This window comes from Cololabis saira, chromosome 3 (genome assembly GCF_033807715.1).
Source record: "Cololabis saira isolate AMF1-May2022 chromosome 3, fColSai1.1, whole genome shotgun sequence".
NCBI lineage: Eukaryota > Metazoa > Chordata > Actinopteri > Beloniformes > Belonidae > Cololabis > Cololabis saira.
Genome location: NC_084589.1, coordinates 1,764,543 through 1,781,912, shown reverse-complemented (window position 1 = coordinate 1,781,912; position 17,370 = coordinate 1,764,543). Strand labels below are relative to the sequence as shown.

At 40.6% G+C, this 17,370-nt stretch overlaps 1 protein-coding gene across 1 annotated transcript in view; it reads right to left on the bottom strand.

Moving 5' to 3' along the window:
* The window catches only part of LOC133424587 (aldehyde dehydrogenase, mitochondrial-like), a 28,986-nt gene extending 12,073 nt beyond the window's left edge, over positions 1–16,913 (bottom strand). Inside the window, exons 1-7 of the mRNA XM_061715275.1 lie at positions 16,720–16,913; positions 6,437–6,541; positions 5,491–5,631; positions 4,137–4,216; positions 2,097–2,208; positions 1,099–1,227; positions 894–1,007 (exon numbers count right to left, since the gene is read on the bottom strand). Of these exons, the coding sequence (XP_061571259.1) occupies positions 894–1,007; positions 1,099–1,227; positions 2,097–2,208; positions 4,137–4,216; positions 5,491–5,631; positions 6,437–6,541; positions 16,720–16,848 (810 nt within the window). The 5' untranslated portion in view covers positions 16,849–16,913. The remainder of the gene's footprint in view (positions 1–893; positions 1,008–1,098; positions 1,228–2,096; positions 2,209–4,136; positions 4,217–5,490; positions 5,632–6,436; positions 6,542–16,719) is intronic.
* Between the last annotated feature and the right edge of the window lie 457 nt (positions 16,914–17,370).

Below are 17,370 nucleotides of genomic sequence, written 5' to 3'. Positions count from 1 at the left end.
CCTCTGTGATTTACATCGGTTGGCCCCCGATGTGTGAAACCACACCCACAACTAACTCCACCGGCCAGAGCTTCCACCATTTTTCCGTAGCGGTGTATCGTGTCATTCAGACAGCCAATCAGCACAGAGCCTCATTATCATAGCCCCGCCCACTCAGAATCCTGCATAGATAATGAGGTTAGAGAATGGGAAGATAAAGACATGGATCAGAGACTGAATTTCTAATTTATTTAGCAAAAACAATCAAAAGCTTGTTTTTAAGACATTCAAGGCCTGTTTGAAATAGGTAATAGATGCCATAATAGGTCCCCTTTAACCCTTGTACTGTCTTTGGGTCAAAATGACCCAATTCTTCTTTCCTCCTGCCATGCTCCTTCCTTCTTTCTTTCCTCTTTTCCTCCTTTTTCTTCCTACCTCCCTTTCGTCATTCGTTCCTTTATTACCTTCTTTGCTTTTCCTTCCTTCTTTCCTTATTTTCTCCATTCCTTCCTTCTCCCCTCCCTTCTTTCTTTCCTTTTCTCCATTCTTTCCTTCCTTTCTCCCTTCCATCTTTTCTCCCTTCCTTACTCCCTTTCCTACTTCCTTCCTTCTTTCCTTCCTTCCTTCTTTTCTCTCTTCCTTCATTCCTTCTTTTCTCCCTTCACCCTCCCTTGACCCAAAGACATCACAAGGGTTAAGTTCAGCATTTAAAGATATCTGGCGCCATCTAGCGTTGTGAATGGGTATAACGTCTAGACCCTGAATGGAGGACCTCCACTTTTTCAGTCTTATTTCAATGCAAAAAACACCCTCTTATATTGGGGCCAATACGGTAAATGTTGGGACTCCTCTACTTCAGCCCTGTTCGTGTAACTGGTACATGTAGGGATGCAGGCCGTTTCCAGCCGTCCTACCTCTGTGGACCCGGTGAAGGCCACCTTGTCCACGTCCATGTGTCCCGCGATGGCAGCGCCGGCCGTCGGCCCCATCCCAGGGAGGATGTTCACTACACCTTCAGGAAAACCCACCTGGAACACAACCAAGGAAAAGCCACGGTTATGTTGAAGACTGAAAAAAAGAAGACAAAAACTACACGTACTAACTAACTAACTGACGTACCTCTTTGATGAGATTGGCTACGTAGAGCGCTGTGAGCGGCGTCTGCTCGGCAACCTTCATGACCACGGTGTTGCCCGTGGCCAGGGCGGGGCCCAACTTCCAGGCCTGCATCAGCAGGGGGAAGTTCCACTGCAGGACAAACAACCGCTCTGTCTGACAACAACTTCCAACTAACATAATAAACACGTCCACGTCTGGAACGGACGAAGAGTATTAGGGCCAGGCAGGAGAAAAATACTAATGTTTTAGAGGAGGAAGATTTTTTTTCATTATGTCATTATTACGTCGATAAAAAAGTAAAAATGTAGAGAAAAAAGTCGAAATGTTGAGAAAAAAAAGGCGAAATTTCGACTTTATTCTTGAAATTGTATTTCAACATTATTCTCGACATTTCGACTTTTTTCTCAAAATTGTATTAAAAAAAAAAAATAAAAATCTTCCCCTCTCAAATATTTTTTCTCATTCATGGCCCTAATACTCTTCTACGGAAGAGTATTAGGGCCATGAAGGAGAAAAATTAAAATAATATTTTAGAGGAAGATTTTCTTTTCATTATGCACTTCGAGAAAAAAGGCGAAATGTTGAGAAAGAAGTCAAACTTTCGTGAATAAAGTCGAAATGTTGAGGAAAAAAGTCGAAATGTCGAGAAAAATGTCGAAATTTTAAGAAAAAAGTCGAAATGTCGAGAAAAAAGTCGAGATTAATGTTGAAGTATAATTTCGAGAAAAAAGTTGAGATTAATGTTGAAGTATAATTTCGAGAAAAGAGTCGAAATGTCAAAAAAAAAGTTGAAATGTTGAGGAAAAAAGGTGAAATTTCGACTTTATTCACGAAATTTCGACTTTTTCTCGAAATTGTATTTCAACAATCTCAACACTTAGTCTTTTTTCTCGAAGTGCACAATAAAATAAAATCTTCCCCTCTCAAACATTTTTTCTCCTGCATGGCCCTGATACTCTTCCGTAGGAACGACATTAAAGACAGAAGAAAAAAAGTACCGGTATTATTTGTCCACAGACGCCGACGGGTTCATGTCTGGTGTAGCAGAAATAGTCTCCGTCGATGGGGATGGTCTTCCCCTCCCACTTGTCAGCCCACCCTGCGTAGTACCTGACACAGGAAACATGATCAAACTGATAAACTGCTCCTGGTAGAAACACAACCCACAATGAGATTGAGACACAGGACTGTCTCAGAAAATTAGAATATTGTGATAAAGTTCTTTATTTTCTGTAATGCAATTAAAAAAACTAAAATGTCATACATTCTCGATTCATTACAAATCAACAGAAATATTGCAAGCCTTTTATTATTTTAATATTGCTGATTATGGTTTACAGCTTTTTAAATTAGATTCATTTTAATCGCCTGACAGCACTAGTTAATAGTATTAAAAAGAACATGAGGTTTGTTACAATTGCGTGCAACAATATCAGAAAAATGTTTAGTTTTTTCAGATTTAACAGTTTTTTTATATCTGAGCCATGTTTCCTTAAAAATGTCAAAAGATACATGTAATTTATCTTCTTTCCACCTGCGTTCCACCCATCTCACTGATGTATTGAGCTCTCAAAGAAAGTTTTCAAGGATGCCTGAAGGCCCCACAATTGAAATACATTATAAAAACAGATCTTTTCATAAAGGAATACAGGACTGTCTCAGAAAATTAGAATATTGTGATAAAGTTCTTTATTTTCTGTAATGCAATTAAAAAATAAATAAAATGTCATACATTACATTACATACAGCTATGACTCCTCCTGACACTAAAGAAAGAGCAACCTTAACCCCGACAAGTGGCTCTCAAACTTTGAGTCAGTACAGGACTGTCTCAGAAAATTAGAATATTGTGATAAAGTTCTTTATTTTCTGTAATGCAATCAAAAAAACAAAAATGTCATACATTCTGGATTCATTACAAATCAACTGAAATATTGCAAGCCTTTTATTATTTTAATATTGCTGATTATGGTTTACAGTTTAAGATTAAGATTCCCAGAATATTCTAATGTTTTTAAATAGGATATTTGAGTTTTCTTAAACTGTAAGCCATGATCAGCAATAATAAAATAATAAAAGGCTTGCAATATTTCAGTTGATTTGTAATAAATCCAGAATGTATGACATTTTTGTTTTTGTAATTGCATTACAGAAAATCACAATATTCAAATTTTCTGAGAGAATCCTGTATTTAAAAAAAAACCAATACAATATTTTAATAAACTGATGAACTGATAAGAGTTTAAAGTCTAGTGAGTAGTTCAGAGTTTGAGCGGTGTCTGTAGCTGAAAGTATGCTGAAGTAATAAGGTCTGAAAAGGGTGGAGCTTTTTCAAGGATTTGAATATTTCCCCATTATATTTCAAAAGTCCTTGGAAATCCTGGAAGTTGAAGGATTTAAAGCAGAGGTTTTCAACTGGTTTTGTCCCAGTCCCACCATTATAACCAAGAAGCAACTCGGGGACCAACTGCTTTTGGGGATGTTTGTTTTATTTTGCACTTTGCTTTTAAATAAGAGTATGGGCCTATATAGGCTATTTATTTGCATCAGTGTCTATTTTTATTTGCACCTTTTGCTATAAAAATAAAACAAGACAGTCAATGAAAAATGAACAATAGGAAGCCAAGAGGGCTTATAATATTACAGTTCACTCTCACTCATTTGACATCATTTGGATGGGTAAATTATTCACAAAAATGTTTAGTAAATGGAAAATAAATTGAGTCTAAAGAATAAATATATATTTTTTAAATTATTATTGTTTTCCATTTACAATTTCACGGACCAACTGCAATACCGCCACGGACCACCAGAGGGTCACGGACCACCGGTTGACAATCCCTGATTTAAAAGGACCAAATGTCATCTCAGTGACACACTGAACGAGCTGAATATGTTGATATCTGAATGGTTGCAACAGCTCAAAAACTGTGGAACGAGTTCATTGGCATTAGACGTCTAACGGGTTGAAGGGTGATCATATTCCTGGCTGGAAGAGGGGGAACATTCCTCTAATCCCACAGTGTTCTGTTTGTTACCTCAGGCATTTCACCACGGTGGGGATGTCCACCATGTAGGAAATGGCATACGGTTTCCCGTTGTCCAGAGTCTCCAGCTCCTGCAACAACAACACAATCATGTCTGCTCAACGTTGGTGAAACGGAGCTACTGCATCAACTACAGGCCAACGCCGGACAGAACACGGACGCAGAGACAGGCTGAGGAAATGGGACTAATACAACAGCACTGCTGTGTATTAGTGGACAATCTGTTTCTGTCCACTGGTGGGAAGGTGGACGGACCCAGGGACGGTTCTCCCAGCTGCTACAGATCCGTCCAGATGACTGAAGGCATTAGTTTGTACCTAGAACCATTTCTCTCTGGGAAAACTGCTCTGCTGAAACATTTATGGAGCTTTTCCACAAGGGGTCTAACGTGCCGACTGTAACTATTCTGCCGAGGTTCTAACACTGTGTCATAACTGCATGCGACGCGAGCGAGCGTCAGCAACAAAAACAATTCCAATGCTTTATTTTTTATTGCACTGTCCAAACTGTCCATGAGCGATACGGCGTGCCGTTTTGATCTGAACATTTGTCAGACGCCCTGCTTCTATTTTCTTCCTGCCGCTCGTGTTGAAAGCGCTGTAGGAAACAGTCATTTCAATACAAGAACCTCAATAAAGTGGCAGCTGCTGGAGGGAGATCGCCAGGCTGGAAGTTTCTGATAAGATATAATAATAAAATAATATATAATAGGATAATATTTCTTTCTGCCACTTTATTGAGGTTTTTGTAGTGAAATGAGGAGGAATCATAGAGATAACTTCTCATTTCAACTAACGGGATCAGCCGTTCCTCATCATGACTGTTTCCTACAGCGCTTTCAACACGAGCGGCAGGAAGAGAATAGAAGCAGGGCGTTTTAAGCTGAACAAATGTTCAGCTTAAAACGGCGCGCTGCGTTGCTCGCTGCCAGTTTGGACAGATATGTAAAAAATAGTTTAATTCGGAATAATTAATTCCGAATTAAAAAACATCATGTAACCGTGGCCAGCATCCATCTCACTGAACACCTAGTAATGGGTCCATTACTAGTTGGACCAGAGGACTGGGAGAGGACTGGGAGAGGACTGGGAGAGGACTGGGAGAGGACTGGGAGAGGACTGGGAGAGGACTGGGAGAGGACTGGGAGAGAGGACTGGGAGAGAGGACTGGGAGAGAGGACTGGGAGAGAGGACTGGGAGAAGGTTTACCTAAGGGCCCTGCTCACAGCACCTTGACCCTGGGTCCTCCAGACCCGAGCCCCCCTGGGTAACCTAGGCGACCACTCCATCCCCTTTCCTCCAGATCAATAACTGAGGAGACCCCGCCCCCCGGTGCTCCCACTTACAGCCAGGTAGGCGGCGTCTCTCTCGATGGCGTCGGCCAGACGGCTCAGCAGCAGACCGCGCTGGGAGGCGTCCATGCGTCGCCACGGCGACCCCAGCCTGAAGGCATCGCGTGCTGCCTTCACTGCCCTGTTCACATCTGCCTGGAAATGCAGTTAGAGATACTGGCATTAACGTGGAGAATGATCCAGGGGTAATATCTGTTTATTGATAAGCACACAGCATCTAACTGAGCAGCATAAGGAGAACATCTCAGTAACTATATATACACAGGACTGTCTCAGAAAATTACAATATTGTGATTTTCTGTAATGCAAATTACAAAAACAAAACTGTCATACATTCTGGATTCATTACAAATCAACTGAAATATTGCAAGCCTTTTATTATTTTAATATTGCTGATCATGGCTTACAGTTTAAGAAAACTCAAATATCATATCTAAAAAAATTAGAATATTCTGGGAATCTTAAACTTTAAACCATAATCAGCAATATTAAAATAATAAAAGGCTTGCAATATTTCAGTTGATTTGTAATGAATCCAGAATGTATGACATTTTTGTTTTTTTAAATTGCATTACAGAAAATAAAGAACTTTATCACAATATTGTGTATTGTGTGTGTGTATACACGCACGCACCAGTGCTGTCACAGGCCTACAGTGGCTGTGTAGCTACTGTTGTATTGATGTATTGATTTGTGCTGTCGAGTGATTCAAACTTTTAATTGGGGCTAATTATGTGGAGTTAAAATGTCTCAAGAGCTCTGGACGAGGGCTCAGCTGTTGAAATGTGAAACCTTTTCTTTTGTTTTGAAATCATAAAAATCCATCCTGTGATTCAAGCACACGTGAAATGAAAGCCTGCAGGGTGAGCTGAGGTTTCTCTGGAGAAGCAAACAAGACTTCAAGTGAAACTCCAGATTGTGTGTGGTTTTCCTGGTTTACCTGGTCGGCCTCAGCGACCTGACAGATGACCTCCCCGGTGGCCGGGTTGATGGTGGGGAAGGTCTTCCTGCTCTGCGCGTCCACCCACTCGTTGTTGATGAACAGCTGGAACAGGAACCACAGTGTTACATAAGCAACACTTCTCATACAAACACTTCAATGCTCTAACGGCAACAGGCGTCGTTCACAAGCGCTCCTGCTTCACCTGGACGCCATTGTTGATTAAATAGGACATTTCCAAACCTTTGCATCTGCTTAGACCAGGGATCAGCAACCCGCGGCTCTAGAAACGCATGTGTCTCTTTAGCGCCGCCCTAGTGGCTCCTGGAGATTGTTTTTCCCTTTTATTTTTTCATTTTTTCTTCCTTTTTAATCTCGACATTTAGACTTTTTTCTCAAGATTGTACTTCAACATTAATCTCAACATTTTTACTTTTTTCTCGACATTTCGACATTTTTCTCGAAGTGCATAATGAAAAAAAAATCTTCCCCCAGTTCTAACTAATATAGAAACATGCAGCATGTGTTGTCTTCATTCTAAGGCTGATACAAGACTTTTCATTTTTTGTGGCTCCAGACATATTTGTTTTTTGTATTTTTGGTCCAATACAGCTCTTTCAACATCTTAGGTTCCCGCCCCCCCGGCTTAGATGAACACAAACTTCTTTAATTCCCTCTTTCAGAGCTGGAACCGTCTCCACGACGGCCTGGTCATGTGAGGGAGACGTCCCAGTTTCAGGGAGTCTTTTATTATTCCATTCATGAAGATACTAGTTCAGTTTCACTGTCAGTGTTAAGCGTTCATGTGGTAATGTGGTCAATATCCTTGTGAAATTAATATGATTTCATGTAAACAGAAGCTTAACTATGCTTATTTTATTTGCTTTTTGAACGCATGTTGATTTATATCTGCCAGGCTTTAGTCTCGGGAGATCACGTCTAACAACAGAAACACCAGAAGAATGAATGAATGAATGATATTTATTTCGACAAGTACAAGTTATTTTACAAAACAAAATGAGAAAGTAAAATAAACATTGCTTTTGCTGAAAAGGTGTAGCTGAAGCCGAAGCTTCGACCCTTTTTATTTTGTGATCAACTTAAATCAGGAACATTAGCATTAATCCGTGGAAACAAGTAAATAAGACAAAATATAAAATTGACATTTCACATTCTAGAATGTTTTTGTTACTATACTTTATAGTTATAGTGTTTTATATTTATTGACAATATTTTCTTTAAACATTTCCTTAAACTTGAAGATAGAACTGCACATTTTTAGGTCAACTATTCCATATTTCTCTAGCCTTAATTGATGTACATCTCTTTTTAATATTGGTTCTTTCTGTCGTCGTCTCAAACATGAGTTTCTCCCTCAGGTCAGAGCTTTTATCTGGAACAGGTCCTGAATGTAGTTTGGTAGCAGTTCCTGCTTTAAAAGGCAAATAGAACAGTTTTCTGCTCTATTATGTCATGGAATCTTAGAGTATTATATTTAATAAAGAGATTATTTGTTGGTTTATAATAATCAGATCTATCAATTATCCTTAAAGCTCCTTTCTGAAATAGGAAAATAGGGTTTGTATTTGTTTTATAGGTATTACCCTAAACCTCCACACCCTAAACCTAACTCACTCACTAGTCATGTATGGAACTATGAGTGAGTTATACATCAAAAACTGTGCTCAAGACATTCCTGGAGCTCTGGACCTCCGTTTCTCCAGTCCCGTGTTCTGTTCTGGATGGTTTGTGCTGGCCACTAATGATCCCTCCTGGATTTGGCCAGAGAACAGCCAGGCTGGTTGATCTCAGGGGGGGTTTCCTTCAGGCTGCAGCCCGTCTGCTCCGCCCCAAACAAGGTCACTGCCCCACACTGTTGTGCAACTTCCTATTTCTCATGAACTGTTTCAAAGTTCAGTTCACACAGTTCAAAAATGAACAGTTCACGTTCATAGTTCACCATTTTGATTTTGAACTAGTTCAAATTCAGTTCATTTCAATATGTTTAGGTGAGAAGTACGAATGAAACACCCCCTATCCAAAAACTGTTCACTATACAATCATTATTGTCCTAGTGGCTTTTCAACTTTACTCAGAGACTGTAAATCTCCAACAATGTAGTCCATTATCAGTTTGTCTAGCTCAGGGGTCGTCAGCCCGAGGCTCTTTAGCGCCGCCCTAGTGGCTCCTGGAGCTTTTTCAAAAAGGTTTGACCTTTTTTTTCTTCTTTTTTTTATTCGTTTTTTCCTTTATTTCATCTTTTTTTCTTCCTTTTTCCTTTCCTTTTTAAATCTCAACATTTCGACTTTTTTCTCGACATTGACTTTTTTTTTCTTTTTTCTCGAAGTGCATAATGAAAAAAAAAATCTTCCCTCAGTTATAACTAATATAGAAACATGCAGCATGTGTTGCCTTCATCGTAAGGCTTATTCGAGACTTTTCATTTTTTGCGGCTCCAGACATATTAGTTTTTTGTGTTTTGGGTCCAATATGGCTCTAAAACCTTTTTGGTTTCCGACCCCTGGTGTACCTGTTGCAGGTAAATCAACCCCTGAACACTGGACGGATGCTTTAACTCCACATGACGTTTACAATGTGAAGTTGACGAGGCAGATGTTAGGACTTGTTTTCTCAGTGCAGGTGGACATAATTGTCACAGAAAGGTTAGATTTAATTTTACCGTCGGACTCTTTGGGAGACGATGTGTAAAATTCCTGCAGATAATGATAAGGATCATCATCTAATTCTCGCTGACGCTGCGTCTGCAACGTCTCTCTCTTCACTGATCATGTAAAGATGCACCGGGCTCAGACCACCATTGCCATGGAGCTGGTGCCCGTTGTTATGCTAGTGTACACTGCATTGTGGGTAATGTAGTGTGAAGTCGTCGCCTCGTCGAGTATTTTAAATGTCCGCGCCGCAAGCCGGTGAAATATATTCCGTAATAATTGGACCTAAACACTGAAACTGAGGCCACGTTTACACATTTTTATTTAAAAAAAACGGATATTTCCCCCCCTACGTTTTGAAAAATCCCATCATTTCCAGGAACCTGCATAAATACTGTTAAGGTGCTATGAGCAGCCAAACCTGCAGGGGGCAGTGTAACGAGAAGATAAAGTCATGCTAGCCAATCAGAATCCTGGAAAAAAACATCCACAAATGACACGAGTAACTTCCAGTTACTTCCAAGATGAACGAGAGTCTTTGGTTTGGAGTGACAGAGAAGTGGAGTTACTTTTAAGTGTAACTTTAGAATATAAAACAGGTAAAATACAAGAAAATATTGACGGTGGCCAAAAAAATTGTAACCACAGGTCGCACTCATGACGCTGGTGACGTTTCTGTCTCATAATGTGACGTTCTGAAGACTAAATATCAGTTTCTCTCTGTTTACAAGCAAACGTGAAGACGGAGTTTTTAAAAATCTCCACTTTGGCCGGAGTTTTCAGAAATGATGGTTTTTGGAGACTTTGAGCTTCGTTTTTGTGTAAACGAACGAACAAAACGCATGAAAACACCAACGTTTTTGTCACGTGGAACGACAAATTCCCGTTGATGAGGTTTTTGTGTAACAAACATGTTTGAAGGCGGATCTGAGAGCGAGGAGCTCGTTGTTAAACGAGGCTCCAGCTCCGTTATCTGGAACTGGTTTGGATTTAAAAAGAGTGACGAGGAGCAAACATCATCTATTATGCAACAGAAGGAACAAAAACAGAAGGAAATGGTGTAACATTATGAAATAACGTTTGACTATTACGAAAAAAAAATTGCAATAGTATCTAATTTGTGGGATGTTCCAAACACAGGTTAATTTGCACATTTTATTTATATTAGATTATATCCATCACTGATTGGATTTTATTTTCAGTGAACTTTTATTTATTTGTCCTGTTTCTTTATTTATCAGGTTGTATTTTTTTCTACTTTGTGATTTTAGAAGCTAAGAAAACTTGAAGGACAAGGTACTTTTGATGTTTGCACTGTTATCCCACTGTTTAAGCCATGCAGTTTGAATAAATGTTGAATCTGTTCTTACATTTCAAACTTGTTTCATTTGAGTCGTTACAGTTTTGCAGTACCGGTGTAACTAATTTAATTGGTTTTTATTAATTCAATGTAATTGGTGTAGTTTAGTAGTATTTAGTATCTTTTAGAGCAGTGATTTGGGGGCTCCAAAGACTGAATGTGGAGATAGATTTATAGTTACAAAGGTGAAGTTGAATTGATATTTTTTTTATCGTCAGTTTTATCATTATCGGGATAAATGCCAGAAATTATGGTGATAAATTGTTTAGTCCATACGGCCCATCCCTAGCAAGGACCCCAGTTCTGCTCCAGCAGCCCTCCGGTAGGAGCAGCCGCTGACCCTGAACCGCCGGCCGAGCCTCCCCAGCTCACACTCCTGTTCTCCCGGGGAACTGATAGCACGGCCCAGTTTCAGTTTGAACAGCTCACCTCCATGACTGGATAACGTTTAGCCACATTAGCTACCACAAGGCTTCATGCGCTGACCTTTGCTCCTTTTATTGAACTTTTATTGAATTTATTGTGCGTTTACATGCAGCAAAGAGATGTGATTTCTGATGGTATCAGATAAACATCCAGAAGACCCAATCACTGGTCTGAGTTTACATGCTGTTCAGAGAATGGGATAAATGTCCAGAGCATGACTGACTCTGTGACGCTATGTGGCGCTGTAACCATGGTAACCATGGTAACCATTTCAACAAAGAGCCACGGAGTTGACGGTTGTTTTGTTTGGCGCCAATGTTACGCCTTCAGTATATTTTTCCACTTTATTTTGATCTGCTCCGGTGTCCTGATGAAGCTTCTGCATCTGTTTCACCATCTTCATGTTTGTGTTTAAACGACTATGTAACACGCGCCGTCTCCTTTCACTTCTGGGTGAATTCCCCAGAGGAAATTCTGCAGGCTGCTCAGACTGTAATATCCGATGTCTCTGTATACATGGAGTTAATATTCAGACTGTGAACGGGTTATTTAGGTGTTGCTTTCCGATTATTAAATGTCCGAAATAGGTCCTAAGTAGATCGGATTGAGGTGTTTACATGCAAAGTCAGAACGATGTCTGAAGGTGTCAGTATGCTTCTGCGTCAAAACGACGCCGTGTCTACGGCGTGTGGTTTTTGTACACGCAGAGGACACGCCGTCACATGCGCCGTCAGTGACGTGCACCTCCCGAAAATTGTAACTACGCGTCGAGGAGACGCCGACCACACGCAGACCGAGAGGGCTGTGATTGGTTCGTTTGAAAGCGAAGCATTTCCGGTTTGAATCAGTAGTGAACTTCCAGGGCTCTTTTCTTCGTTTATATGTGATTTTTTTTGTTTTTGTTTTTTGCACAATAGTTGTCCTTATCTCTTTGATTTACTGTGACCGGAAAAAGTCGGATAAACCATTCAGAAAAAGATCGCTAACTAGTGGCCGCGGGGGGTACTGCACCGCGACCAAACGGAGAGACGGAGAACTCTGAACGGTTCGTGACGGCGTCACGACTGCGCCGTGTGCTCTGCGGGTGTGTGACGCAGAACTGTAATTCAGCCTTTATACGATCAGAAATCCGATTGAACTGCTGCATGTAAACGTACTGAGTGTCATGACTCAGCTGAGTAATGGCTAGGGTGTGGAAGTGCAAATGAATGAGTGGCTTGTTTCCTCATCTAGAGGAACCTGGGCTGGACTCCTGGCACACTCCTATCCATCAAGGACAAACCCTGGTGCAGCCGCTGATAAGACCTGAGCTGAGCCAGTTTGGGTTTGACCGTGTTTACCAACACGTTCCCGTCTGGTGTAGTGCTGCTAGCAGACGCAGGATCGTTTTGACTCGTCCTGTTCCCCTCTTTCTCGGCTTAAAACGTGGTGTCAGGGCGGCGACCGAGCCTGGGTTCACGGCGTTCAGAACCGCTACAGCAGGACCTGGTACCTGGTCCTGCACGGACCCTGGGCACATAAAGAACTTGAACAAGTTCAAGTTCTTTATTTGCAAATATGTTGCATTCAGTTCAACGTTCTCACAGAAATGAACGTGTTCAATGAACGTGTTCATTTGAACTGGTTAAAGCCCAACACTGCTGCCCGCTGGGCCCCGTCCCCTGTACATGTGTGACGGTTCCGAGCTCACACACCTGCAGGCCGGCCCAGTTCCAGTTTGACCAGTCACCTCCATGACTGGATAACGTTTAGCCCCTGCGCTGCCACAAGGCTTCCTGCGCTGACCTTTGCTCCTTTTATTGAACCGCGGCATGACTCAGCTAGTAATGGCTAGGGTGTGGAAGTGCAGATGAATGAGTGGGTTGTTTCCTCATCTAGAGCAGGATCTGCAACATGCGGCTCCGGAGCCGCATGTTGCTCTTCGTCCTCACGGTAGCGGCTCCCTTTGGCCTTGGAAAAAAAACCTGAACATAAATAAATTATATTTTTCCGAATGCATTTTTATTCATATTATTAGTTTATTTTGTTGGGAACTTGGAGTTTGAGTTGATGCCATCTAATTTTAAAAGAACTATTTTTTAATTTCTAATTTGTCAACTAAAATATACGTCAGTCCCATAACGTCATCAGCCATAATCATTTGCCTTCATCGCCAACGTTGCCGGCTTCCCTTCGTGCAACAAAAAAATGTAACGTTGAAAGACATTTCCAAAACAAACTCTGCATTTGCTGAAAAATATCAGACTGAACCGGAACTGCTATGAAAATCTGAAGAGAGCTAACCATCTTTCAAGAAGTGGATTAACCTCCCAACAGTTCTGCAGCAGCTCTGGAGGTCGTAAAGACAGGGAATATATGAAAGATTCATTAATACAAATACCAGAGCATCTATTCTTTTATTCTATTATTTCATATTTATTTTTAAAGCTGCAGCTACATTTTTTATTCATATTAAAGTTGGGGTAGTTTTTATTTTGCTTTTACACAAATATAGACTTAAATAGGCCTACAGTTCACAGTTTCATTTATTTCAAAGTACGCCTACAAATGCACACTGCACTTCTGTTATATTTATTGGTTATAACAGCTAAAATAAATAGAACATGAAAACTTTTAAAATCTGTTATTTTTTGCAGCTCCTGACCATTTTTTTTGGTAGAAGTGGAGGTAAAATGTCTCTTTAGATAATAAAGGTTGCAGACTCCTGATCTAGAGGAACGTGGGCTCCTGGCACACTCCTATCCACCAAGGACAAACACACACACCCTGGTGCAGCCGCTGATAAGACCTGAGCTGAGCCAGTTTCAGTTTGACCGTGTTTAGCAACACATTCCCGTCCCCAGGTGGTACGTGTGTGTGTGTCTAGTGTAGTGCCGCTAGCAGACTCAGTATGGTTTTGACTCGTCCTGTTCCCCTCTTTCCATCAAAGAATAAATCCATCTGATTCTACGTTGACCCTACGTTAACTAACCAAGAAAAACAGACCTTCTCTATTACTGTCGTACCCATTACACATAAATACATAAACACACAGTCCCAGAGATCAACTTCTACACACATTAGTGTTTACACATGCCACAAAGTTAATCCTCCCTCTTAAAGCTAGGATTCCTGTACCAACTCAGAAATATCATTCCAGAACCTTGATTCATTTACCTTTACCTGGAAACAGGCATTGTGGCATAGAATTGTCAAATTGGTTTAATTCACATACAAATATACTGAGTCCGATGACCCCACCCACGACTCTCTATGTCAAACCATTCAAAGGTTATGGCAGAAAAAAACGGACTGTCAAATATCGACCAATCAGAAGAGGGGGGGGGCGCGCTTTTTGGCGTGTATCGTGCAGGATGGAGACGCACATTTTGATGTATAACACACCCGGGTGCACGTTACGGTTCGGGCGAAGAAGCCTTTTCTTTAAGTTGTGACATGATACAGGTGTGTACCGATTTTCGTGCATGTACGTCAAACCGTATGGTGGGGCTTGAGGCACAAAGTTTTCTAGGGGGCGCTGTTGAGCCATTTTGCCACGCCCATTAATGCAAACCATTAAATATCACATTTTTCACCAGGCCTGGCTTGGTGCAAAATTTGGTGACTTTTGGGGCACGTTTAGGGGGAAAAAAGGCCCTAATTTCGTCAGAAAAATAAAAATAAGGAAAATAATTCCTACAGATACAATAGGGCCTTTCGAACTGTAAGTGCTCGGGCCCTAATGATAATGTTTTTGGAAGATTAACAATTGTGTAGCATGTTTTCTTTTTGTGAATTATCTTTGTCATCATAGAACATAAAACTCCAAATAGTTCCCAGTTGGTTTTATGACCCTTTACTGGCAGATAGCAAAACAGCAAAACACCTGCTTTTCTAAGGGCACGCCTGCCGACCAGCCCATCATCCAGCAGCAGCATCTAGTAGAACCAGTACTCGAGTTGTAAAAAAAAAACAATCAGGGGGGATGGTGGATTTTATCATATGGGGACAGATAATTTGTGCCGATTACAAATAATATAATATATTACAAATAATAGCAGTGACCAAAACAGCTGCAGAAATACTGCAGGAATGACATAGCAGCAGTTAAATGCAGCCTTCTGTAAGCTTTAAATATCCACTGGGCTTACATCAAATACATCAAAACACAACAATAAAAAACACTTTTCTGAACTTATCAATATGACTCTGTCCTTCACAGGATAAGTAACATGGATCACTGCAAAAACTCACAATCTTAACAAGAATATTTGTCTTATTTCTAGTTAAAATGTCTCATTTTAGTAAAAAAATATCATTACACTTAAAACAAGACTCATCACTGGAAAAAACAACAATTTTCACCTGTTTCAAGTAGATTTTCACTTGAAATAAGTAAAAAAATCTGCCAGTGGAACAAGATGTTATTGCTTGTAATAAGAAGATAAATCTTGTTCCACTGGCAGATTTTTCTACTTATTTCAAGTGAAAATTTACTTGAAACAGGTGAAAATTGTCAAATAACAAGTTATTTTTCTGGTAATGACTCTTGTTTTAAGTGTAATGAAAATGTTTTGAATAAAAATGAAACATTTTAACTAGAAATAAGACAAATATTCCTGGTAAGATGTTGAGTTTTTGCAGTGTAGAACTCCTGTGGAACCAGTAAAAGTTCTTAGTACCTGTACCAGCTGATCCTTCTCTTTACTCCAGTGAAATACTCAGAGGTGGTTGTAACGAGTTACATTTACTCTGTTACATTTACTTGAGTAAGTTTTGGGAAATGTTGTACTTTTAGGAGTAGTTTTGAATCACTATACTTTTTACTTTTACTTGAGTAGATTTGTGAAGAAGAAACTGTTCCTCTTACTCCGCTACATTAGGCTACGTTGAGCTGTTACTTTTCTTTTATCCCTTTTATCCACGTACGCGTCAATCTCATGACATCACTGGGTGATTCTTTGGGAAAAATGTTTGTTTTTGCATGTTTTGTCACATTTACACAGACTCAAACACACACAGAGTTTCTATGAGTTCATGTTTGTTCTAGTTCTGCCTGGTTAAAAAAGAAAAGTACAAAGGCTTGAAATTTTGTGCTACTTGTGCTTAATTTATTTTTTTATTCTGTTATTATTTTATTTATTATTTATCAAAGTACTTGAATTTACTTTAAGATTATTTTAATTTAAGCAATTTTTTTATTAATTTTAATTTATTGTATTATTTTATTGATTTAATTTGCCTGAAGATGATTATTTTGTACTTTTGTCTGTTTGAATGGTTGTGTTAAAAAAATAAATCAGACGTTACTCAACAGTTACTCAGTACTTTAGTAGTTTTTTACTTTTACTCAAGTAATTATTTGGATGACTACTTTTTACTTCTACTTGAGTCATATTATTCTGAAGTAACAGTACTTTTACTTGAGTACAATCTTTGGCTCCTCTACCAGCTCTGGTAACTAACATGTTTCTGGACGAGGGTTCCAGAACCGACACAGCGACTATTACTCTTTATTATTAGAAAGGCAGGGACGAACACACGCCCCCGTCACGTCAACATGAACATCCACTCAGGAAAACTTTATCTGCTCTTTGCTGATACTTTTCTGCCCTAAATCCCCCTGAACTCGGCCCCCTGACACCTGCTGGCTCCACTTCCACCTGGATCTGGACCAGTATTACGCAACACTGTTACGCACAGCCAGAACAGAGCTGAAGCTGGATTTATGGTTCTGCGTTAAAACGACAGCGTAGCCTACGGCGTAGGGGACGCGGCGGCGATGCACCCTAGTAGTGCACTGCGTCGGTGTAACGTGGAACCATAAACCAGCCGTGCGTCGCCCCTACCTGGTTGAAGTGGACCTCCGGCTGCGCGGACGGCACCGGGATGGCGGCGGCGGACAGGTGGCGCACGGACGGCCCCGCGGAGCGACGCACGACCCGGGGAACGAGCCCACACACGGCGGAGCGGAGCATGGTGGACGGTTCTGGAGACACACGGACACGAGTGAACCGAGTGATCCGAGGCTGCACGGCCCCTTCCTGTCCCCCCCGGCCCCGCCCCCTGGACCACGTGGCCCCGCCCCCTGGACCACGTGATCCCGTAAAGGCTGATTTATGGTTCAGCGTTACACCGACGCAGCCCTATTTATCCTTTATTTATTCAGGAAAGTCCCATTGGGAGTCCTGGTCAAGATAGCAGCAAAAAATAAATTCAGTTTCATATAAAAGAAAATACATACAAGGACAAGTAACTTTAGAAAGAATTCATGACAAGAATGACACTTGATTAAAAACAATGACATTGTTCTGTAAAAACTGATTTTAACATGTGTTTGAACATGTTAAGAGACGGTAAATATTTAAGGTGGAGTATGTGTTGTAGCTCATTCCAAGGTTGCGGTGCATAAAAGGAAAAGGCTGATTTACCAACTCTGTTCCAGTGCTTGGACCATGAGGAGAATTTTCTCTGATGATCTGGTGTTATAGCTACTAGAG